The sequence below is a fragment of the Cervus canadensis genome, chromosome 1 (assembly GCF_019320065.1).
Source record: "Cervus canadensis isolate Bull #8, Minnesota chromosome 1, ASM1932006v1, whole genome shotgun sequence".
Lineage (NCBI taxonomy): Eukaryota > Metazoa > Chordata > Mammalia > Artiodactyla > Cervidae > Cervus > Cervus canadensis.
The window spans coordinates 127,419,285-127,444,633 of NC_057386.1; the positions used below are offsets into that span (position 1 = coordinate 127,419,285).

At 50.5% G+C, this 25,349-nt stretch overlaps 1 protein-coding gene across 2 annotated transcripts in view; it reads left to right on the forward strand.

The window, feature by feature from the left end:
- AACS (acetoacetyl-CoA synthetase) overlaps positions 1-25,349 on the forward strand; it is a 53,262-nt gene that overhangs the window by 3,685 nt on the left and 24,228 nt on the right. For both annotated transcript variants that reach the window (XM_043442682.1, XM_043442672.1), the window contains exons 2-7: positions 4,055-4,158; positions 5,823-5,943; positions 7,485-7,598; positions 12,662-12,759; positions 21,573-21,687; positions 21,888-21,969. In XM_043442682.1, the coding sequence (XP_043298617.1) occupies positions 4,055-4,158; positions 5,823-5,943; positions 7,485-7,598; positions 12,662-12,759; positions 21,573-21,687; positions 21,888-21,969 (634 nt within the window). The remainder of the gene's footprint in view (positions 1-4,054; positions 4,159-5,822; positions 5,944-7,484; positions 7,599-12,661; positions 12,760-21,572; positions 21,688-21,887; positions 21,970-25,349) is intronic.

Below are 25,349 nucleotides of genomic sequence, written 5' to 3' on the forward strand. Positions count from 1 at the left end.
CAAGTGTCCTTGTGGGGAGAAGGCTTTCACAAAGGTAGCAGTGCTGAGCGGCGGGTGTAGGGGCGTGTGCCGCCCACCTTCTGAGCTCTGGGGCTGTTAGGATGCTGCTAAAGGGGGCTGACAGGACCTTGAGCTGAGATGTGAAAGGTGCAGGCGGGTCAGAATTCTCACAAGTGGGGAGGTGAAGCTGCAGGTGGGGCTTACAAACTCAGATGCCTGCAGGGACCAGGCAGGTGATGAGATATTAATAACAGTGAATGTTTAGGGAGCCCTTCCTACATGCCAGGCCTCATTTGGGAACTTTACATGGATTAACTAACTTAATCCTCAGTAACCTGGCCAGATAGATGGGGCTTTCATCAAGTTTCCCAGCTGAGAAACTGGAGGCTCAGAATCTTGGCTGAGGTCTCACAGCTGTGAGCAGTAGGGCTGGAGTCAGTGCCCTGAACTGCAGTATCAGGTTGCCTCTCGAAAGTGTGTGAAGGGCCGAGTGGCCAAGTTGTTACCTGCTTTAGCTGTTTGTCACCATGTTGTGTTTCTGCTACCTGTTGCTTCTTTGCGAATCACCCCAGGACTTAGTGATGTAAAATGACAGTAGTTATTTAGTATCTCTCAGTTTCCATGGGCCAGGCTTCTAGGAGGGGCTTAGCTGGACAGTTCTAGCTCTGGGTCTCCCGAGGCTGCATCTATCTGTTCTCATCTGAAGGCTGGACCGAGACTGGCAGCCACACTATTCAGGGGCTGGCTCGCGTGGCAGTGAGTCATTGCTTGTTGTGGGCAGGGGGCCTCCGCTACTTGCCACCTAGGACTGCTTGAGTGTCCTGCCAACGTGGCCACTGGCTTCTTGCAGAGCAGGTGATCATGACAGCAAGAACTTCAGTGTCCTATGACCTTCTGACCCAGCCTCACAAGGCACTCGGTCATTTCTGTAACAGCTGGTTGGTTCTTCAGATCAGCCCAGTTCAGCCGGGGGCAGGGAGGAGACACCTGTTGGCCGGCTCCCACAATCAAGATGCCCTCTCTTCTCGGGAGAAGTCAGAAATTCTGAATTTCATTCAGAAACCCAAATTTAGTATCAGCTGGTTCTGTTTCTTTCTGAGCATTGTGCAGACTGAATGAGATGTGCCTGTGGTTGGTCACCCAGGTGTCTGGATTGCAGCCTCTGAGCCCAGGTTGGGGTGTATGTGTGTGAACAGAAACCCCAGAGTCCCTGCTTTGCTGGAGAGTTGTGGGCAGTGGGAGAATTTGGGCACACACTCCACCCACTTCTCCATGGGTCCTCGTGAAGTTGAGATGCCGTTGTGACTTCTAGCTCATGGGTTGGCAGGCTGGTTACATTCCTCCACTCTGCTAGATACTGTTGAGGATGCAGTTTGTTATGGGCTCTCAAGGTCTTCAGGGGAGGCCTGTGTTTCAAGCTCCTGCTCCATCTCTTTTGTCAGCCTGGGGGAGGTTTTGGTGCCAGAGCTCTTTGCAATTTGTGAGGACCAAGGTGATTAAAAAAAAAAAAGGCCTAGGAGAGGGAGGACCTGCAGGTCCTGTTTGTCTAGTGCAGTTTCCTCCAGGCCTTCCAGAGGCTCTGCTGCCAGAGAAGCGCCCTGGGCCTGGCACTGCCTTCCTTGGCGGAGACCATGGCAGCAGGCTCCTGCGAACACGTGCTTGCTCACCCCTGTCTCCTTGTCTGAGCCCACGCGGTGCGGTCAGGAGGCCCGTCATGTGTCACGAGTGATGCTCAGGGTCACATGTTTGGGCCCTCCTCTCTGACAAGCACTGTTCTTAGTGCATTCTCTGCTTTGACTCAGGCGGTCCTTGCAGTGACCCCATGATAAGTACCAGTATCTTAAGGAAGGTAAGTGGCAGGACTTGCACCCGGATGGTCGGCCCTGAAGCCAGTGTCTGAGCAGCGTGCTCTCTGCCGTTGTCCCCGTGTCACAGGTGAGGATGCTGAGGCTCAGAGAGGTGAAGTAGCCAGCCCAAGGCCGCTGTCTAGTAAGTGACAAGAGCTGGGGTTTGAAGCCAGTCATCCAGCCTGGCCCTGGGGGGCAGGTTAACTCTGCGCTGTCATGGGAGGACCCGGGGCCGTCTCCAGCCAGTTTCCAGATGACACTCGAGAGAAACAGTCCCAGAGAGACAGCATGGACCGCCTGAGCTCCCCAAGCACCATGTTGAGAGTCAGGGCTGGCTCCCGGCTTTCAGATGCACCATCCCTGGTGTCTTTCCCTGTGAGCGTAGTCGACCTGGCCTGTGGCTCCTGGCTTGAGTAGATATAGGGCAGGGCTTGGGGGAGGTTCTCTTGTAGGGTTTGGAAGAGGGGCAGGCATCATTGTTGGGAAACCAGCTTCTCTTTCTTGAACTCAGAGCTCTAAGACCCCCCTCTCCCCTCATCACGGCTGTGCTGACTCTTCCCACTTTGTCCCAATCTCTGCTGCCAGAGATGCCCCATGGCTTGGGCTCTTGGCTTCCTCCCTGGTCCTAGCCCCCAGCCCCTGCCGCCCTGGCTCTCAGCAATTGCTCTCTTCCTCTGGCTCCCATGTCCAGCATGACTGAGAACAAATACTGGATGCTGGGACTTCCCTGGTGGTCCAGTGGCTAGGACTGAGCTTCCAATGCAGGGGGCTCAGGTTCAATCCCTGGTCAGGGTACTAGATCCCACGTACCATAACTAAGATCTGGTGCAGCAAAAAAAAAAAAAAACTCTTAAAAAGAAAATTACTGGATGCCACATGGAGGAGGGACAGTGCTAAGGGCAGGGATCACTATGTCTCATCCTCTGGATGAACCCCCAGTGAAGATGATGAAATCTGTAGTTGAGTGATGGAATGAGAGAACTTGACCTATTGGTCAGCTTCCTGCTGAACTGTTACCATCTCTGGGGGCACCAGTGGATGAATTTTAAGTCCTGTTGAAAACATACTGTGATTAAAAAGGCCCAAAGAGGGGATAGGACTTTCCTGTGGTCCCAGGATTAGAACCTGCTGAGAAGAACGTGCCTCCATTTGTGTAAAAGTGGGAGGCAGAGGGATGTATTTGCTGACACATAAAATCTGCAAAGTCACACCAAAAAAAATCTCTTTCACTGGTTACCTCTGGACCAGAAAAGTTAGAGGGTTTTGGGGGTTAGAGAGAGGGAGGCTTTTTATTTTTTAATCATGTAATCTTTTATTTAATTTGTAATTTTGAATCCTGTGAATGTAGCGCTTACTCAGAAATCAAAATAAGTAAATAATACAAAAAAATCCCCATAGCGTTGTCATTGTAATTTTGAATCCTGTGAATGTAGCGCTTACTCAGAAATCAAAATAAGTAAATAATACAAAAAAATCCCCATAGCGTTGTCTTGGTGTAAAGAGTCATTGGCAAGCTTCCAGTTTTGGACTGAATTTCCAAATCTATTGAACATAGGTTTTCTGAGTTTGTATGGTATAATAATGTGCTAAGTCACTTTAGTCATGTCTGATTCTTTATGACTCTATGGACTGTAGGTTGCCAGCATCCTCTGTCCATGGGATTCTCCAGGCAGGAGTACTGGAGTGAGTTGCCATGCCCTCCTCCAGGGAATCTTCCTGACCCAGGGACCGAATGTGCATCTCCAGCATTGGCAGATGGATTCTTTACCACTAGCACCATGTGGGAAGCCCCTAAGCATTTTATACATGGGCTCATTGAAATCCTCATATTTGCCCTGTGAAGCAGGTTATTATTAATCATTTCCATTTTACAGATGGGGAAACAGAGACATAGCACTTACAGAGCTTGCCTGAAGCCTCACAGCTAACAAATGGCCAAGATGGGATTTGAACCCAGGCCTTCTGGGTCCAGAGTCCATGGTCTCAGGCATGCTGGCTAAGATAAAAACTCAGCTGCCTCATTGCTTTGGTTCCTTTTGGGGACTAGCAGTGGTGGGTTTGCTTCAACAAAGACTAAGGTCCCCTGCTCTCCCAAGATCCTTTCTCATCAGATGCCTTTGAAGCCTTCAGACACATGTAACTCCATCTTATCATTGAACTAAGTCTCCTCCCAGGATTTATCTGAGCTGTATGTCTTTATTTTCCAGAAAATTATGATGACCTGTATCATTGGTCAGTTGAGTCGTATTCAGACTTCTGGGCAGAATTCTGGAAATTCAGTGGAATTGTCTTCTCACGCATATATGATGAGGTAAGTAGAGATTTCGCTTACACATTCTTTTTGTGGTTATGTTGCAAAATCATTAATTTGGGGGGCTTGTGGTTATGATTCAAAATGAAGTGTTAATCTGGGGGAAGACTAAATCCTGTCTTATTTTAAATCCTCACAACAGTGGGAAAAAGTCCTTGCTTCAGAGAATTGTTGGGGCATTGTTTTGGGGTTGAGGACCTCATGGGTGCTCTGTGGACTTGGAGCCCCCCCAGTGAGCATGGATCCCAGGCCCTGTCTTGGCACTCTGAGTGATCCTAAGAGTAGGGCATTGCTTTGTTTTTATTTTATTAAAAATTGTTAGAGTTGTGGTAAAATACACATAACACAAAATTTACCATTTTATCCATTTAAAAGTATACATTCAGTGATGCTACACACATTCACATAATTGTTTTTTAAACTATCAGTTTTGTTGTTAAACTGGATTTTATTTTATTTTTGGCGGTGCAGCATGTGGCATCTTAGGTCCCTGACCAGGGATCGAACCTGTGCTCCCTGCAGAGGAAGCTCAGGGTCTTAACCACTGCACCACCAGGGAAGTCCCTAACCTGGATTTTATTTTATTTTATTTTATTTTAATATTTATTTATTTGGCTGTGTCGAGTCTTCATTGTGTCATGCCAGATCCTTCTGGCAGCACACAGACCCTCTAGTTGTGGTGCACCTCCTCAGTAGTTGCTGATCGAGGGCTCCAGAGCACATGGGCTTCAGTACTTGTGGCACATGGGCTTAGTTGCTTGGAGGCATGTGGGGTCTTAGTTCCCTGACCAGGGATTGATCCTGAGTCCCCTGCATTGCAAGGCAAATTCTTAACCTCTGGACTACCAGAGAAGTCCCCCTAACCTGGATTTTAAAGGTTTCTTTTTCCCAGATCTTTATCCTCAATAAATATCGAGGGACTAGGAATTCTGTTATTCAAAGTTTCACTTGTTGTGTTGTTTGTTTGATTGTGAGGTGAGCCATTCTGAAAGGTTCATCTGTAGGCACTTGGGGAAGAAAACCAAGGTTCCAGCCCCTGAGGATGGAGGCAGGGATCCTGCTTTCTGAAAACTGTGGTGGGAGGGTCAGGTAGGCCCTGCACTTTGACCCCCTGGTTTCTATGCTCCTGGTTATACCTGGAACACTGGGCAGCTGCTATGTCTGTCTTGTTTACTTTCTCTCATCAACATCTCTCATAAAGTAGGGGCTTAATAATTGTTGACAGAGTAAATTAGTGGGGATGGTGTTTTCCCTTGGATTAATTTTTTTTAATGTTAGTGAGGAATAATTGCTATATATAATTATGTATTTCAAGTGTACATGTGATGACTTTATATATATATACACACACACATACATACATACACACGCGCCTTGTGGAATGATTTCCAAGATAATTGACACAGCCATCACCTCGCAGTTACTTTTTTTTTCCTGGTGAGAATGCTTAAGATCTCTCAGCAACTGTTAGGTACACAGTACTGCCTTCATTTCTGTTTCCAGTTTCCAGCCCTCGGGCCAGGTCAGCGTTCAGTCTGTAAAACGATCTAGCGTCGCTTTGGGCCAGTTGGTTAGCTGGCTTCCTGGGACGCAGAGTCACTTGTACGCATCCTTGGTGTTACCCTCTCGTGCATGTGTGTCTTGGTTTGCTGTTGTCCCTGTAGGTCGTGGACACATCCAAAGGGATCGCCGACGTGCCTGAGTGGTTCAAAGGCAGTCGCCTCAACTATGCAGAAAACCTCCTGCAACACAAAGAGAACGACAGAGTGGCCCTTTACGTCGCACGTGAGTCCCAGCAGCTGCTTGGTTTTCCTCTCTTATTGTGTATTTTTTGTTTTGTTTTAATTTTTTAGCTACACCAGCTGGCCCTAGAGATCTTAGTTCCTGGACCAGGGATCGAACCCTGGCCCTCTGCACTGGAAGCATGGAGTTCTAACCATTGGGCCGCCAGGGAAGTCCCAGTTCTGAAGCATTCGATATCTGATATTTTATTTCCAAACAGTATTTTGGCACCTTTGGATTTTGTGTGTGTGTGTGTGTGTGTGTGTGTGTACACGTGTGTGATGAGAACACAAAATAGTAACTTTACCATCTTAACCATTTTTTGAGTGTCCAATTCAGTGGTGTTAAGTATATTCACACTGCCGTGCAGTAGATCTCTGGAACTTTTTCACTGAGACTCTGTACCCACTAAACATTGATTTCCCCTTTTCCTCCCCCAGCCCTTGGGAATTTATATATATTAAAAAAATCACAACCAAATCAAAGAATTCTTCACTTTATAAAAGCATTGCTAATAGTGAAAAAAGAAATTTTTTTTTTGAAAAAAGAAATTTTTTAATGGCAGATTCTGAGTGTGTGTCTCAGAGGTGCCCTTTCCCACAGCCTTTCTTTTCTGTAATGTTTGGTAAATCTGTATCTTGTTTGCATTCTCTGCATCTGTGTAACGTCTCCCAGGCATGTTTTCTAACCTGTATTTGTATAGGTGTGAGTTTCATCCATGTCTGTGACTCAGAATCTCTCTTTTTTGAAAAATTTATTTTGTTTTTTGGTTGTGTGGAGTGTGGGACCTTAGTTCCCTAACCAGGGATCAGACCCAAGCCCCCTGCAGTGGAATCATGGAGCCCTAACCACTGGACCACCAGGGAATTCCCTAGAACCTTTTTTTGTTTTTTTAAATTAAATTTTTTTTTTTGACATGTCGTGTTGGTTTCTGCAATACGACAACACGAATCAGCCATGATTCTACATACATCCCCTTCCTTCCCCGCCTCCCTCCCCTCGCCCCAGCCCATCCCTCCAGGTGATCACAGTGCCGGACTGGCCTCCCTGTGCCACACAGCAGACTTCTCACCAGCTGCCCATCTCACACCTGACAGTGTATGTATGTCGATGCTGCCTTCTCCACTCGCCTCACTCTCTCGCTTCCCCACTGTGTCCACAAGTCCTTTCTCTACATCTGCATCTGCTTTGCTTCCCTGCCAGTAGGTTCATCAGTATCATTTTTCTAGATTCCATATATATATATTAATATAGCATATTTGTTTTTCTGACTTATTTCACAATGTATAACAGGCTTTAGGTTCATCCACCTCACTGGAACTGACTCAAATTTGTTCTTTTTTATGGCAGAGTACTATTTCATTGTGTATATGTACCACATCTTCTTTATACGTTCATGAGTCGATGGACATCTAGTTTGCGTCCATGTCCTGGCTATTGTAAACGGAGCTGCTATGCACATTGGGGTACATGTGTCTTTTTCGAAGATTTGAGCTCTCTTTTTAGGACAGTCCATGGATGACCTGTCCCTTTCCTCTTCCCAGGGGAAGGCAAGGAGGAGATCGTGAAGGTGACTTTTGAAGAGTTGCGGCAACAGGTTGCTTTGTTTGCAGCAGCGATGAGGAAGATGGGCGTGAGAAGAGGAGACCGGGTCGTTGGTGGGTATTTCTGGCTCCTGTCACCATGGGAACAGGGGAGTGGCTGGGAAGAAATGCAGTGGAGTTGGGTCAGGTTGTTCATGGCCTTATATATACATGTGCTGCACAAACTAGACCAGGAAGGACGATCACTGAAAGTGTGGCCTGGCGGGAGTGAGCTGGGTTGTGAGGGTCCTCGGCTCCCAGCCCTAACGTGAGTGTGTCTTCATGCTGAGTGGGAGCCAGTGTTCACAGCTGTGTATTTTTTTTTAATGAAACATGGTCCTTTTTTAAAAAAAAAAAAGGTTTATTTATTCATGTAACTGTGCCCACTCTTAGTTGCAATGCACAGGCTCTTTAATTGTGGCATATAAACTCTTAGTTGTGGCACATGGAATCTAGTTCCCTAACCAGGGATTGAACCTGGGCCCCCTGCTTTGGGAGCACTGAGTCTTAGCCACTGGACTGCCAGGGAGGTTCCAAAACGTAGTCCTTAAACGAAACACAAGCCAGAGAGTTCATCGGTTGCATGCATGCTCAGTCATGTCTGACTCTCTGTGACCCCATGGGCTATAGCCTGCCAGGCTCCTCTGTCCATGGGATTTTCCAGGCAAAAATATTGGAGTGGGTTGCCATTTCCTTCTCTAGGGGATCTTCCTGACTCAGGGATCTAACCTGAGTCTCCTGTGTCTCCTGCATTGGCAGTTGGGTTCTTTACCACTGACTCTTCCAAGGCTGGGAAAAGCTGGCTGCTACATTTTCTGGGTCTGCCCACCTCCAGTGTGATGCTTTCTGGAGGAATTTCGGAGGGTATTTTCCATGCTGTGATTTCCGCTGCTTGTGTTGACATGACTGTAGACTGATCCCGAAAACCCAGCAGAGGGAGTTTTATCAGTGGAGACTCACCTGACTCACTCCTCCACCATGTAGATGTCAGGGATGGTGCCGCCAACCTGCTCGTTTCCCAGATGAAAAACTGAGGTCCAGGGGAGAAAATTCACTAATTCATTTTTTTTAAATGTGGAAGGAATGTCATTATCAAAAACTGGGTGTTGATTTAAATGAGAGGGCTTCCCAGGTGATGCTAGCAGTAAAGAACTCGTCTACCATTGTAGGAGATGCAAGAGAGTTGGGCTTAATCCCTGGGAGGAGGAAACGGCAACCCACTCCAGTATTCCTGCCCAGAGAATCCCATGTACAGAGGGGCCTGGAGGGCTATAGTCCATTAGGGTTGCAAAGAGTCAGACACAACTGAAGCGACTTAGCATGCATGCATGCAGACAGCTTCAGTTCACAAGGTTGTTAACATAAAGTACATGAAAATACTTGGCCTCTGGAGATTATTTTAAACAAGGAGTTACTTCCATTTATTTATTTTTTTGGGCCATGCTGCTTGTGGGTTCTTAGATCCCTGACCAGGTCTTGAACTTGGACCCTCGGCAGCGAAAGAGCAGAGTCCTAACCACTAGACCACCATGGAATTCCCCGAGTTACTTAATACTGAGGCATGAAATTTCATGGCCAGGACACCTCATCACAGCTCTGTTAAACAATTGACTGTAACTGGCGCTACAGCATAGGAGCAGGGCCCCTGGGCCCCAGCTTCCCCATGCCAGGCTGGTGGCCACCCTGTCCCTGGGGATCCCCACCAGGGTTTCCTCACTCAGCGTCTTCTCCCACGTAGTCCTTCCTGGTGAGAATTTGTTTAGCAGCTTCGAGGGTACCAGGCTCCCTGGAGTTAGGTGGCCTGCTTTCTGTATTTGGAGCTGCCTTTGGGCCTGTAGGTTTGAACGAGAAATTCCTCCTCCCTGGGACCTCGAGTTTCTTCATCTTTAAACAGGGCAGCAGAGAGGCTGACCTGACTAGTTGTACAGATTGTCTCGTGGGTGGAGAAGTCAGGTGTGCCTTCTCAGTCCTGCCCATCCTCCAGCATCCCGGGTGGGGCCAGTAAGGAGGAGGCGTCCAGGGACAATTTCTGGTCCACAGCCAGCTGGGGCTCTGTGTGCTTTTTGCTGTGATGCTGGGGGTCATCGTTTAAGTTGTTCCTTCCAGGATCAGACATCAGATCTCATTCTTAAACCAAAAGAGAGAGCTTCTCTGTCCTCTGGCCACACGGCTTTGCTCAAGGTACCAACCCCCGTGGCACCGAGGGTGTCAGTCCCCTGCTCAGAAGCTGACTAGCTCCTGCTGCCCCGCAGGGGCAGGTCTGCACAGGCCTTGCATTCTTGCTTCCTTCCCTGCGTCCTCACACCCTCGCCTTTCCTCAGTCCCTCCCTGACTGCCGTCCTCCTAAGTGTCCAGCAGATCCTTTGTGGGGAGCCAGCCTCTTCCCACTGGCCTGTAACTCTACCCGCAAACAGTGTCTCTCAGGGAAGCCCGCTGGTTGCCCCCGTTGGACCCTCCAGAGTCACTCAGGGAAGTTCCTGGGTTGCCCCCATTGGACCCTCTGTCGGCATCTCATCCTCTGTCTTCAGAGAATGTGTCATTGGTATTTGATTGGCCAAACAGCTTGCAGAAACACCCAAGTGAACTTTTTGGCCAACCCAAGTAATTTTCTGTTTGGTTTTTGTGATTATTTGATCACTGGTCTCCTCTGGCTCTAAAGTCCACGAGGCCTGGGGATCCAGCTGTGAGGCTGCCCTCCCCACCCCCAGGGGTCGTGGGACCAGGACCACAGGCCAGGGCATCAGCAGGAGAAGCCACCGGGCATGTTGGTATAAGCGTTACCCATCCCCCCTCTCCCGGGGCCTCACTGAAAGTTGGCGCTCAGGTGTGTGTTTGCGGAGAGAGTGGCCTTACCCTGGGGTAAGCTGTGTGAAAGGGCTGGACCCTGAGACTCCTTCTTGGATGATGGAGCCGGGTGTGGAGCGAGTGCTCACTAAGTGTTAGCTGACTGGAAAGGAATCTATAGGAAGGGCCATGACTCCCACGTTGCTGCCTGTCTCAACCCTGGGTGGAATGTTTCCGTGTAGATCCAAGGATTCGCCCTGGTTCACTGAGGTCTCTGCTCAGGGGCCGGCCCTGCCGTCCTGTGCAGAAATCCATTGCCACTCTCTCTTCACCTCACTTTATTTACATTTGTTGCCTTACTGGCTCCCTAAAGTCACAGGACTACTTGTGTGTTTGTGTGTGTGTGTGTGTGTGTGTGTGTGTGTGTGTGTGCACATGTCTGTCTGTCTGTCCTCCAGGACTAGAGGATGAGGCTTTGTCTTCTGTTCATGCCCCACCTCAGTCCGTGGGGGGCCTGGCACACAGTAGGTGTAGAATGAGTATTTTTTGAGTGATGGCCGCGTGAGAGTAGTGGGTCAGAGCAGGCATTTTTGTGGTTGAAACCACAATATCTTGGGTTTTCTGTGGTCCAATTTAATCTGCCTAGAAAAGGAACTCAAGAGGTTCTTCTACCCTCCAGTAATTCTTCTCCCCTCCAATTTTTATTTTAAAAAATTTCCCTTTGAAGCAAATACTTCTGAGAAGGAGAAACAGAAAACAGGGTATACGGGGGCACCTCTTGGCCATGCTTTTTTGGGGGACGCCTGCTCCCGTGCTCTTGGCTCCTCAGCATCACGCTGGTGCTGGCTGACCGGCCCCCGCTTCTTATGTCACAGCTTGAGCACTGATTTGACCTGATGACAGTCACTAGGACTGAGGACTGTGCTTCCCAGAAGCCAGTGTGAGGAACCCAGGGCAGAGGGGCTTGAATGGAGAGATGCTTGGAGAGCTTTGAGGATGTAGTTAGAGCTGCTCACGACTCTTCCTCATCTGGGAATTGGGCATCTCCTGGCCATGTGTCAAAGCCAGCAGGGTCACACAGCCTCCCTGAGTGGTGAGTCTCGCCCTGCCTCAGGCGATGGCACGGTGGAGACACTTCAGTTGCATTCATAGCCAACTCTTTCCTCAGCAGCAGATGTCTGTCAACGGGCCTGCCATGTGCCAGGGCTGGGTAGAGCCTGGCTGCTGAGTGAGTGATGTAGGACCTGTGTCCCCGGGACACCCAGCCTGGGAGATGCGGTGAACCCATAGAAACGAAGTACCCACCACTGTTGTCAAATAGGCAGTTAAGAGCTGTGGGAGGAGAAGCAGGAGGAGAGCTGTCCAGGGCACCTGGGGTGCTGAAGCAGAAAGGGTTTTTGTGTAACCAGGGAGCGGTGCTTGGGGGAGGCCCTGGCCCTTCTGCCCCTGGGTGCCTCGTGCACAGATCCTTTCCTCGAGCATTTAAGGCAATCTGTTTAATCAATCATAGTCTCGTTGGCTATAAAGGTTCTCTGCCTCTATTACTGTAGAAGCCCAGCCTCTTGCTTGAAGATGGGCCTGAGCCCCTTTCAGGCTTGTATACGTCTCTGCTCTGTCTTCATTCCCCTACAGCCTCTCCTCTCCTCCCTCCATCCAAACATCCACCCACTGGCCTACCAGAGGGCTTTGATCTGCAGGGTGTGACAGACGGCATTTGGTAAAGCAGACCAAGACAGTCAAAGTCCCAGCCCTCACAAGAGAACCAGTTATAAGTTGCCAGTTATGATTTTCCTTAGGTGATTATTACGGTAAATCTGGTGAGGGAGAAATATGGCATGCTTTGTGAGTGACTAGCCAGGGCACCTGAGTTCATGGAGTGCCCTTAGAGAAGGGTTCCCTGCGGGAGTTTCATTTGCATTCAGTGCTGAAGGATGAGTGTGAGCCCAGTCGGGAAGGCTGGTGTGGGTGGGAGTGTCTAGACAGCTCATGCAGCCTGTGCAAAGGCCCTGAGGCAGCAGGAGCTTCAAACAACTGAAGAACTGAAGGCAGGCTATTGTGACTGAGCCCAGAGTGAGTGCTAGAGTGGAGGGAGAAGAGGCCAGACTGTATCTTGTGGGGGTCACTGACTGGAGTGGGTTGGTGGGGTGATGACAGGAAGCGGTCAGGCTGGCAGCAGGTGATTGCGGCATCTGAATAGGAGCTGTCCAGGTGGGTGGAGTGGGCCTGGCCCTACTCTGTGAGCTGTTCACAGCCAGCCCCTCTCTCCACTCCCACCCTGGCTCTAGGAGGTGCTTTTGGAAGTCTTCTGCATCCTCACACCCTGACCAAACGTCCTCCCTGTGTCCTCTCCACAGGCTACTTGCCCAACAGCGCGCACGCCGTAGAGGCCATGCTGGCGGCTGCGAGCATTGGGGCCATTTGGAGTTCCACGTCCCCAGACTTTGGCGTGAATGTGAGTCGGGGTCCCCTCAAGTGCCCTGGGTGTGCTGCCCCTGCAGGGGATCATTCCCTGTGATTTCTGCCTGATGTCTTGGGTCAGGATGTGGACAGCTGCAGGGTGGGACCAGCAAGATGGGGAGGAAAACGGCTTCACTGTGACCTCACGTCTCCCCAGCTAGTGACATGTGATCCATGGGAGAGAAGGAGCTGAATATTTTTTTAAATTAATTAATTAACTTACTTTTGGCCGCTCTGGGTCTTCATTGCTGCTCTTGAGCTTTCTCTAGTTGTTGCGAGCAGGGGCTACTGCTCTGTTGGCAGTGCACAGGTTTCTCATTGCAATAGCTTCTTTTGTTGCAGAGTAGGGGCTCTAGGCTGTGTGGGCTCAATAGCTGAGGTGCATGAGCTAAGTTGCTCCGCAGCATGAGGGATATTCCTGGACCAGGGATCGAAGCTGTGACCCCTGCATTAGCAGATGGAGTCTTAACCACTGTACCATCGGTAGAGTCCAGAGCCAGATCTTCTCTTAAGCCTACAAGCAAATGATTCTTCCTTCCTTTCTTTACTGTTCCTTACGTCCAGCCATGTGTATTGGCTATATTAGTGTGTGTTACATGTGATGGGCGGTGTTCTGAGCATCCAGTAAGAAGTGCCCGACCACTGCTCTGGTGACTTCATGCCCACATGAAGTTTATCCTCTGCAGGATATTTATCCTCTGCAGACTGTTTTCCAGATTTGCTCACAGAAGTTCCTCCAAGGCCTCCAACACTGCCATTTCTGATCTCTTACTTTTTAAAAAGTATTTTTAAAATTATTTATTTATGTTTGACTGCGCCGGGTCTTCGTTGCCACGTGCGGGCTTTCTCTAGTTGCAGTGAGTGGGGGCTACTCTTGGTTGCTGCGAGCAGGCTTCTCATTTCGGTGGCTCCTCTTGTGGAGCACGGGCTGTAGGTGCGCAGGCGCAATAGTTGCGGCACACGGGCTTTGTTGGTCTGTGGTGTGGGGGATTTTCTCAGACCAGGGAGCAAATCGGTGTCCGCTGCATTACGACGTGGATTCTTAACCACTGGACCACCAGAGAAGCCCTCATCTCTTACTTTGGGCCTGAGCTTTGCACCCTATGTGGGAGCGGGTTGAGCCTTTTTATTCCCTTAAACCTGGAGGGTACCCAGGACCAGGTGGGCACCAGCTGTAGAGTGACCCAGGCAGGGGCAGGAAGCTGAGCCCCACACGGGGAAGGAAGGAACAGTCGAGCAGGACTTCCTGGGACTCTCCACTTCCCGATCAGGGACCTCTCCTGGTTGCAGAGCCACAAGGACAGTCCCCTGTTAGGGGACATGGTGGGCATCTTCCCAGACTGCTCTTCTTTTGCCCTGGGCATGGCCCCAGCTCTGAGCATCTGTCAGAGCAGCCCAGGGGCTAAGGGCTGGCCTGGCTTTGCGGGCTGTACATCCCTAGGCGAGTTGTTTATCCTCATGTGTGAGGCAGGGGCAGTGGAAAGAGAGAGTCTCATGAAACAAGTGTAGACCGTGTGGGCCCATGATTGGTGTGGGAGGGTTGATACACTTGGACGATAGATACAGTGATGGCACTTTTCCAGCCTTGCTCTGTGACCCATGTGCCTGGTCCATGGGCCAGGCATTTTGGGTGTGAGCTTGACACCGATGTCTGTCCTGAGGCTTGCTCTTCTGGAAAAAATTTCACGGTATTTCTTATTTTCCCCTGCACCACGCAGAGGAGGGACAGATGTGCCTCTGTAACATGGAGGCCTGGAGCAGTGAAGTGATTGGCTGAGGCCAGTCCTTGCCCCATGGGGTGAGGACCGAGCCCTGCTGAGTTCAGGGAGAGGGTGGTCATACCGGCCCTCATCACTGGTGGCCGTGATTGTGCCTCCTGGGGCTTTGCTGGGCCTCTGCCAGATTGCCTTCCTCCAGGACCGACTTGAGATTGAAGCTCTGGGGTGACTTCTCGATCCCCAAGGCCCTCTGTGGGGCCATGTGAGCTTGGGACTGGGCCATCCTTATGGGAGCCAGTCCCTGGGCACTCTTGTCCTTGAATCCCTTAGCAGCCCTTGAGCTGTGTTGCCCGGAAGTGGTGAAGGTGCCTCGGGGTTGGAGAAGGCATGTGGCATGGAGGTTACCAGCAGGCAGGCTCCTGCCTGGGTTTGAATCGGGCTCTGCTGCTTCCAGGCTCCCATTCCTGGGGACACACCGCAGGGGGCTTGTGAGGACAGCAGCAGTGATGCCCATCTAGGGTTGGGACAGCGCTTGACCCACCCCCGAGCTTAGTAAATGTCAGACATTCCTGATGTGGGATCTGGTTCCTTGACCAGGGATTGAACCCAGGCCCCCTGCATTGTGAGCGCAGGGTCCTAGGCACCGGACCTTCGGGGAAGTCCGGGGGGCGGGTGTTTCTGAGTGAATTGGAACTTGTAAGCAGTTGTAGAGATGTTGGCAGAGCTCTCTGTGGCAGGAGGATGTGGCTGTGACCTTCTAGAGCCTGATTGAAGCTTGTGCCTGAGGGCGTCACAAGCTTCAGAGAGTAGAGGTCCTGAGTTGGCCTCTGGTGGCAGGTCTGAGCCGCCAGGTGCAGGGCGGGGCAGCATTAGGGGACAGGGCACCTCCCACTTGCTTGTAGCATCAGCAGCTGACCCTGACCCTGCGCCTGTTCTCACGAGCCTGTCCTGTGCGGAATGTCACCACCACAGGCCACTCCGGCCGACTCTGGTCCGAGGTCCTGTAGTGTAGAGGACGCAGCCCATGGGTGCCGCTGGAGGGCGTCCCAGGCATTCCTTCCCTGGGTTGAGGCTGGTTTGGGTTTTCTGATGTGGCGGCTGTTGTCGGACGTGCGTGCGCACTAGATGGCAGCGTGGCTCTGCTCTGACCTCGACCTTCAGCACATTTGATTCAGGGAAATCTTTGCCACGCGACAGCCTGAGTCTGGGGAGAGCCCTCCGTTCCATTAGAAAATGATAGGGCCAAACTTCTTTCTACTAAGATGCTTCAGTTTGCCCTGAGTTCTGGGAGGTGGTCCTCGTTTTGCTGAGCCCCTGGTGTAGAGCCAGAGGCAGACAGTCATGCGCACAGTCTTCGGGAGTGAGTGAGGAGCAGCTGACAGTTCATGTATCAGCTTGGTGACTTCAGGCCCCCCCGGCTGCTGGTACCACCTGTCAGCTCCCAAGGGTGAGCCCTGTGTCCGGGAAGCCCTGGTCCAAGTAACCTGGACCACAGCACTTGCTCATGTGGGCATCGATACCCGTAGGCTTCCCCTGGTGGCTCAGACGGTAAAGAATCTGCCTATAATGTGGGAGACCTGGGTTCGATCCCTGGCTGGGTTGGGACGATCCCCTGGAGGAGGGTGTGGAGACCCACTCCAGTACTCTTGCCTGGAGAATCCCCATGGACAGAGGATCCTGGTGGGCTACAGTCCATGGGGTTGCAAAGAGTTAGACACGACTGAGCAACTAAACACAGCAAGGACCTGGTAGAAAGCAGGACCCCAGGGCCTCAGTATCTTCTCTGTTTTCTTCCAGTAGCTAAAACCTGCAGGAAGGCACTGCGAGTTAATGATGAGATGGGGCCTGGGGTGGGAGAGGGGAGTCCTGTGGGCCTGCGACGGTCCTCTTCAGTGGTGTGCAAATCTCTACTTAAAAAAGAGGCTCCTGGGGACTTCCCTGGTGGTCCAGTGGCTAAGACTGTGCTCCTAGTGCAGAGGACCTGGGTTTGGTCTCTGGGCAGGGAACTAGACCCCACATGCTGCAACTAAAGAGCCTGCATGCCTTAATTAAGACCCAGTGCAGCCAAATAAATAAACAAAAAAGAGGCTACTGTTCTCAATTCCGGCATCACCATTTTTAGATGGTCCTCCAGTTTCAGTAAAGGGTCTGTTTCTGAAATTTGCAGTGAAGTACAAATGTTTTTCCTACTTTGACTCATTTTCTGTTGCAGATCACTGAAAATCCCTATAATAAAGGGAAAATTGCCATTCTCTTGCAATTCCTGATTTTAACTTTTTTTTTGTGACGGGGTTACATCGTTAGTGACTATAAAGTAGGTTCTAATCCTGTGGCACACGCGTGGGGGATAGTTATTGGGCAGTTTACAGGTATGGGGGCAGGGTCTCCATACATGTGGACTCACCTGCCCACAGATGTATCCTCCTTGCCTAGCCAGGCTGGTGATGACAGGACCCCCTCTGTTGCCAGGCCATGTGCCTGTCTGCATGGGCTGTTCTGGGGCAGGGTGGGGATTCAGTGTTTGCTCGAGGATGCTGGGGGCCATCTCTCACTTCCCTTGACACCCCTTGGGTCTGGTCTGCCCTACCCCTGCCCGTCACCTCACCCTTCCTCCCATCACTTCCACTTCTCCCACCCTCTCTGCTTGAATACCCACCCCCCCACCGCAGTGGACTCAGGGACATCTCCAGGTGGGTGGGGTGCTTGTTCTTCAGGTCCCCAACCTTCCAGCCTCACCAAGACCTCCAGGTCCTGTGTGTGTTGACATTTGGTTTTTCCTTTGTGTCACTGTTTACCTTTGAATGGGTGGCTTTTTCAGAGAGGCTGGGGTAGCTCAACCTTTGATATCCACACATTCGAGAGCCAGGCCAGTAGCTTGCAGCGCTCCCTCTTACAGAATGCTTTCAGGTTGCTGCGTGTGTGTGTGTGTGTACCTGTGCACACATGTACGTACGTGAACATCAATAGAGCTGTTCCCACTCTGGGTGGCTGTCATGTGATCCAGCACTGGCCTGGCTGTTGGTTACAGCTCTGGGTTGGTTGCTAAGCGCCGTATCGGGTCAGCTGCATGATCACAGGTGTGTTCGTTTCATTGTAACATGAGAGCAGTCAGGAATGAGCAGCCCTCTCCTGGATCAGAATGGACCAACCGCTGGTTTCTGATGCTCAGAGATCCCAGCTCGACCCACCAGGAACCCCACCACCATGTCGTGGGGTCTCTGAGTCTTTCCACGGTGCCCAGTTCCGACTGGTTCTGAAACACTTGTTGTCTTTGCTGTCTGCTCTTTCTCCCTGTGACCAAGGGTCACGTCCGTGATGTCTGAGCCCCAAGTCACTGCTCTCTGGTCCTTCTGCCTGTGTGGGCTAGTCCACCAGAAGCATGCTAGGTGTCATGTAGAAATTCCTGCTGCCTTCCAGGGCTGCTGTCTGACCCCATCCTGCTCCTCCCTGGCCCCAGACTTTCTAGAAGTTTTTTCCCTTCCCTGGGCTGGCTCCCCCTGCCCTGGGCTCTTCTCGTGGCACCCTTGGCTCAGAACTGCTGCTCCGCTTCCACCTGACTGTGAAGCCTGCTCCCCTGATGCCCCTGAGCGGAGGTGCTCTCTGGAGGCTTCCTGGGATGCTCTGGCCGTGGTTCTTGCTTCCTCCTCCTGATTCAGTCTGTGGGGACCCCAGCCCTGGCTCTTTTCTGCTGCCCGGTCGCTTTCCTGTCCTGAGGGTCAGTCTTTCCTTAGTAGAGGCAGTGGCGTGGTTAAGAGCACCAGCCCCTGTGGCAGATGGAGCAGCCTGCAACCCCAGCTCTGCCGCTGGCAGGTGGTGAAGCTTTGGGCAAATGATGCTGGTCCTGCCTCAGCAAGAGTGTGGAGCTGATCGTAGCCCCAGCCCACTGCTGGGGACATGAAGGCAGATGCATGAGTGCCTGCCACCAGCTGGAAATGTGGATGTTGAACGCTCAGTACATGTAAATGTTTTCATAGGCAAAAATTTTCTTCCCAGCTTAAGAGAGGACTGTCCTCCCCTCTTAAAACCCTGGGGTCCAGGAATACTGTTTATTTTGCTGTGTGGAGCTTGCTATTGTTTTCTGTCTCTCTCCCTCTTTTTCTTTTTCTTTTTTTCCATGCCCTGCTTGGCATGTGGGATCTTACTTCCCAACCAGGGATTGAACCCCCGGCAGTAGAAATGCAGGGTCTTAACCACTGGACCACCAGGGAAGTGCCGCTCTGTGGAGTTTGTACGTGGCCACCTTGCCTAACCCAGTTCTCTTGGTTCTCCTGGTGGTTCTCAAGGGCTTTTTCAACATAGCCATTTCTATTGTCTGCTGTGTGGCTCCTTTCTACCAGCTCCTGGCTCGTGGCTTGGCTGAAACTCCAGGACACCGTGGCAGTCTGGGCACGGAAGCTGGTTTCTGCTTTTTGCCAGGATGCTTTTTTTTTTTGGCCATGCTGTGGCATTCTGAATCTTAGTTTCCAACCAGGGATCGACCCTGGGCCCCCTGCAGTGGAAGTACGGAGTCCTAACCACTGGACTGCCTGGGATGATGTCCCACCAGGACTCTCTTCCATCAAGAGTGACGTATTTGCCATAGACTTCTGTGAGACATTGTTTATCAGTGAGGAAGTATCCAGCTTAGTAAAGCTTTGTGTGAGGAAAGCGAAAGCTTTTAAGATAATCATAAGCTTTCCCCCCTTTTAATCTGTTAGTGTGGTAAATTACATTGGTCGGCAATCTCTCTTTCTGTTTGCTTGTTCTCTGTCATTTTCTGTCTTCTGAAATGGTTTATATGAAAGGAATGTTCTAGTGCTGGAGGATGTGGTGACACTTGCGTGCAGTTCTGTCCTTCCCTGGTGTCTGTGTTAAGAGGTAGACCTGTGACTGCTTTTTCTCTCATGGTTATTATCTCTTCAGGTGTTCTACTGCTTCTTAGATCATTTTTGATAAATTTATGTCTTCTTGGGGAATCATCCTCTTCATCTGGCTTTTGGCAGTTTGTTAACAACACTGAACATAGTGCTTGGTCATTGATTAATCTTTCTGTAGAAAAGTGTGATTTCTGACTTTGGATGATTGTATGCCTCGGTCTATCCATCTGTAATATGGGGATAATAATGCTGTGTCAGAGCACTGAGTGAGTGAATATTAGTGAGGTGCCCAGAACAGTGTCTGATATGTAATAAGTACTGTGTGTTAGCTAGAAATATTATCTGTCTTCTCGATTACATTTGTCAAGAGGCTTATTTTATTGATCTATTTGGAAAACAGATTTTGGTTTTATTGATCAAATCCATCACTAATTTTTCCTTATGACTTTATTCCTTCCTTTCTTCTATCTTTTTGTTTTCCTGGCTACCTAAACCATGAGTGTAGTTCACTAAAACCAATTGGAAATTAGAAACAGTAACATTTAATTGCTTTGCTACTTTCCCCCAGATAGACTGTATGTTCCAAGGACAAGGAACTCTGGTTGCGTGGCACTGTGTCTTGAAAATGGATGACATTGAAAGTAGAATCTCAGTTCTTCACTCTTTAGCCCAGAGAGTCACAAATTTTATCATGTGTTAGAATCACCTGAGGGGCTTGTGAAAGCCCAGATTACCAGGCCACCTCAACACTGTTGTCACCAAGACGATTCCTAGGGGCTCTGGCTTCCCCTTATCTTAAGCACGTGCTTTGCTGACTCCTGGGGAACTCTGAAAAGCAGTGCCTGGGCCACTCCAGGCCAGTTAATCAGTTACCCGGTGAGTTTAATTAGTCGTCCTGCCACAGGTGGCCTGTATCCTGCAGCCAGGGTGGAGACCCTATCCATCAGATCCTCACACAGAGGTTCTGACATCCCTGACATCCCTGGAATAACCCCAGGCATTGACCTTGAGCTGCTACATTGGGCTTACATGCCAGGGATCAGGCGTGCTGGTCCAGGAGTCCGGAGTCCGGTGATGTCTTCCCAGATGCTGTTTTTGTGATGAAGATGGCTGTGCCGTAGTCTGAATTTGGCAGGCTGGAGGGGGAGCCGGAGGGGAGACTGTGAGAGCCTGTGCCTGTCACCCTCAGGGCTGCGTGCAGGTTGTATTGCTGTGTCTCGAGGCTACACCTGTCAGTGTGCATGAGAGGTGTGCCTTCTCTCAGTGAGAAGGATGTGCTTGAGGGGGATGGTGATTCCGTGTGTGGTGTAAGCAGACTGCTGGGGGTGGAGAGCCTGCTTTTTCAAATGGGCTGGTTTATGAGTGTACATGTTTATGGTTTTATCCATTTGCTTGGCAAAAAGTGTCATTTGGAGGATTCAGGTACCTCTGTCATTGAAGATCAAAGGAGAACCAAACTGTGGGACCGCTTTGCATACAGAGCTTCCTTTTGGGGAGGTGAGCCTTCCCTTACATACACCAGAGGAGCCGTGTTGGAAGGTTCTTTCTGTAAAGTGGGGAACCATTGTGGTGGTGCAAACACCATGTTGTTTTCCCATTTGATAGACTCAGTGTGTGTCTGTGAGTCCATCTGGTGTTCTTTGCATTGATGCTTTCTGTGAAGTGATGATCCTGTCTCGTGTGCGTGTCTGGTTTGCTTGGCTGTCTTTCTTGGCCTCCAGGTGATGGGAATGCAGGGATATGGCTGGCGTGGTGGTCATGCTCCCTTTTCTTTTCCTGAAGATACAGCGGTCCCATGGGCTGCTGGGAGATTTTGCCTTTTGGATGAGCAATAATGTTTCCTTGAGCATTAATGGTGTTTCTTTTTGCACGGGTGGGGTGGGGTAGGGCTTATGTTCTGCAGACTCAGTAGTTTGCAGCGGGTGGTCTTAGCTGCCCTGGGGCAAGTGGGATCTTAGGTCATCAGTTTGGTTCAGTTCAGTCGCAGAGTCATGTCTGACTCTTTGCGACCCCATGGACTGCAGCACGCCAGGCCTCCCTGTCCTTCACCAACTCCTGGAGTATATTCAAGCTCATGTCCATTGAGTCGGTGTTGCCATCCAACCACCTCATCCTCTGTCATCCCCTTCTCATAACAAGGGATCATATTCGTGTCTCCTGCATCAGAGGGCGGATTCTTAACCCTGGGACCTCCAGGGAAGTTGTACAACAATGGCTCTCTCCTTCCACCCCAGGGTGTTCTGGACCGGTTTTCTCAGATCCAGCCGAAGCTCATCTTCTCCGTGGAGGCCGTAGTGTACAATGGCAAAGAGCACAACCACATGGACAAGCTGCAGCGGGTCGTTAAGGGTGCGTGGGCTGGTGTGGGGGGCGGGGTGCAGGGGCAAGAGTCCTGCCCCAGGGCTCCCAAGAGTCCCTGGGAGCTGTGAACTACAAAAATGGAGCAGTCCCAGCCCTAGGTTGTTTACATTTCATCAGAAAAGAGAAAGATCAGTGACTAAGTTTGTCGGGGTCTATAAGCTTGTGTGTTCTTCTCCCCCTGCTTTTAGGACTACCAGACCTGAAAAAAGTGGTACTGATTCCTTACATCTCCTCCAGAGAGAAGATAGACATCTCCAAGATTCCAAATAGGTGAGCCAGCCACATGCTGATCACTAATTCCACATGGAACAGTCACGGCCCCACCGGGCAGCAGGTTCTGTGACTCTTTCCAGTTGGAGGGGGAGCATCTTGGAGATGCAGGTTATCTTTGTTAAAAATTGTCATTCCATAGGGACTTCTCTGGTGGGGTTAAGAATCCACCCCGCAGTGCTGGGGACTCGGGTTCAAGTCCTGATCTGGGAACTAAGACCCCATATGCTGCTAAGCAACTAAGCCCGCGAGCCAGAACTATAGAGTCCGTGCACCACAAGGAAAGATCCCGAGTGCTGCAACTGCGACCTGGTGCAGCCAAAAAAAAAAATCATCATTCTGTAGATGGGCACCGGGGGCCAGAGGGAGTCCCTCGGGGCCACATGGTGACGTAGTGGCAGAACTGAGTCTGTCCCAGACATCCTCACTCTTCCTGTCTCTTGTCCCTCGGAAGTGGTGGTGGGCTTGGATGGGTCCAGGCCATTTGGCCACAGCAGTTCTGAATAGTGTCTAAAGTGTATCCTCACGTGCATATGTGTGTGGATGTGTGTATGTGTTTACACACACGTGTGCACTTTTGTGTGTATGTACATGGTGTCTATGCATGTATATGTGTATGCGTGTGTGTGTATATATATATGCATATGTACAAAGGAAAGCTGGTGTTGGTGTTAGTCACTCAGTTGTGTCTGACTCTTTGGAACCCCATGGACCCCGCCAGGCTCCTCTGTGCATGGGATTCTCAGGCAAGAATACTGGAATGGGTTGCCATTCACATGCTTAATACATACTTTTTCATTTTAGAACCTGTTTTTTGTCCCCCTTGTTAACGGCATCTTCCTTTCCTCTTCTGACATTCATAAGCTAAGAGACTTCAGGCCTTGAGCACTGAATAGAATGGTGAGCACCTTAATTCTGAATAGGCATCAATAAAATGGATTATGATTTGCTCCAAGTAGAGGTTCTTCCTGAAAGTCTTATTGTCCACCTTTCATCTCTTTTAAAGAGATCACTGAAGAGAGGTAGGTTTTTTTGGGACACGCTTCTTGGCTTGTGGGATCTTAGTGCCGGGTCAGGGATCTAACCTGTGCCCCCTGCAGTAAAAGTGCAGAGTCTTAACCTCTGGACTGCCAGGAAAGTCCCAAGGAGAGACTTCTGAGATCAGACGTGTTTACCTGCGCAGATAAACCTATCCGTTTAGCCTTGTGTCTGGGCTGTGGGCAAGAGTCTCTGAGCAGCCTCAGAGCCACAGGTGGGGTTCCTGTGTGTGCTGTGTGCAGCGAGCGAGGGGGTGTGGAGGCCTTGCTCTTGGGTGGACATGGCTGAGCGGGTCTATCCAGGCACCTCCTGGGGCATGAGCAGGATAAAGCTCGTGTGCTGTCCCCAAGTTTACAGTCAAGCTCGGGGGTGAGGCACATCTGCAGGAAGGGTGATCTGTGACCACTGATCCCAGTAGACACAGCCATGCTCGCTGAGTCAGGGGACAGGCAGTGCCCAGGAAGTGAGACATGAGCACAGTTGCTTCTTTGTGGAACCTGGGGGAGGCGACACCTGAAGTGGCCTTGAGAGGTGGCGCAGATCGGGGGGCAGCTGCAGGTACCAGGATTCCAGAGGCTAAAAGGAGCTGCAGCAAAGTCTCCCTGAAGGCTGTGGCCTCCAGCCAGACGGCTCTGGGTCATATGTCAGCTGTGCGGCCCTGGACCAGTGATCAACCCTGCTGTGTCTGGGTTCCCCCATCTGTAAAGTAGGGATAATAGAACTTTCCTCTCAGGCTTAGCAGTGTGCACGAAGTTAGCTGTCAGTAATGTTGTCTGTCATTATGAGCAGGTGGCAGCCCAGGCTGGAGTGAGCTGTGTCCTCTGGAGCACCCGGGTCAGGACGTGTAGGTCCCTAACAGGCCAGTCGGGGGCGTGGGCTTGTCCCCGAGACTGTGGGAACCCAGTCGACCTTGATAACTTACACCCAACCTTAGTTCCCTTTTTAAAAATTTATTGATTTTTAACTGAAGGATAATTGCTTTACAATATTGTGTTGGTTTCTGTTAAACATCAATATGAATCAGCCATAGATATGTCCCCTCCTTCTTAAACCTCCCTCCCACCTCCCTTCCCCTCCTTGGTTTTACTGATGGAGTCATAATGCCCAGAGGCCAGGAGGAACACATGATGGTTTGCTGGCCCTACAGTGGCCCGGCTTTTATTTTTCTGTATGTGTTTATCGGTGATTGGTGTAAAATGAGAGCATCCAGGAGAATTAACATCCACCACTTCATTTAGCTCCAGACAATGCGGAGAGCCCTCCCTCCCCACCGGTCCACTCTGGAAATCAGGCCCCGTTGCTTTCCAGCTTTCAATTGCTGGGTGCCATAGATAAACTGAAAGCATGTCTGTGCCTGTGTGCAGAGACCTGTAACGGGACTGCCCTTTTGGCTTTTCATTTTTAGAAGAAACAACAAAAGTCATCACTATTTCTGTGATTTATAGACTAGTGGAAAGAAGAGGTTTTTCTCTGTGTGAAGCATCTGATTAGATCGGGCCCTTTATATAAATGGGATTCGGATGGGAGGTGGGGGCTTTCATTGGCTGGAGGGTTCCATAGTGAATAATTTTCCTGACACTCTGGAGAGGAGGACTCTGCTTATTTACTGCTCAGAATTGAATTATTTGTGGTCCCCTTTTCAAATGGCCGCGCCTCCCCCAGGAGGCAGGCTCATCTTTAATGATGCCTTCCCATGCGAGCCAGCACAGTTCTTCACTCGAGTGTGCATGCGTTTGAAAATATTTCAGAGTAATCATCATTGGCAGTTTGTTGCCAGCCAAGTTGAACTGAGTTCTCCCCTTTCCTTGAAAGCAAGTTCCATTTGTCAAAACGGTAGCTTTGTTTGTTTTCTTCTCTCTCCCCTCTCTCCCTTCTACACCAGTGGAGTAACAGGGCTGGGGTTCAGGGATTGATTTTTCCTGCTGATCTCAAAAGAGAGAAATCACCTGTCTCCCAGCGTGGCTTTGCGGCTTCCGCTGTCCTGAGCAGAAGCTCAGAAAACAGCCCCTGCGGTGGCCCTTGATCACACGCAGTGAGGCTTTGCGTCAGCTTTGGGGGCACAGTTGAGGGCAGGCTGTTTAGGCCAGAGCCGACAGCTGGGCTGAGTGTTACTTGTTCCTGGACAGATGTTTGCATCTGGCCATTGTAAACCTCAGGATATAGGGGTTCAGTGAGAATAGGATCACTGTCTGGCAGGATTCCTGTCATAGAAACTCTCGTGTGGGACCTTGATCCCACCTTCTCGCTGTGACCTTTACATGTCAGAAGAGATCTCTAAACCTGTCACCTCCTCCCCTCCCTTCTCCTAGGGGCTGGGGAGATGGGCGTGGGGGGAAGGAAGG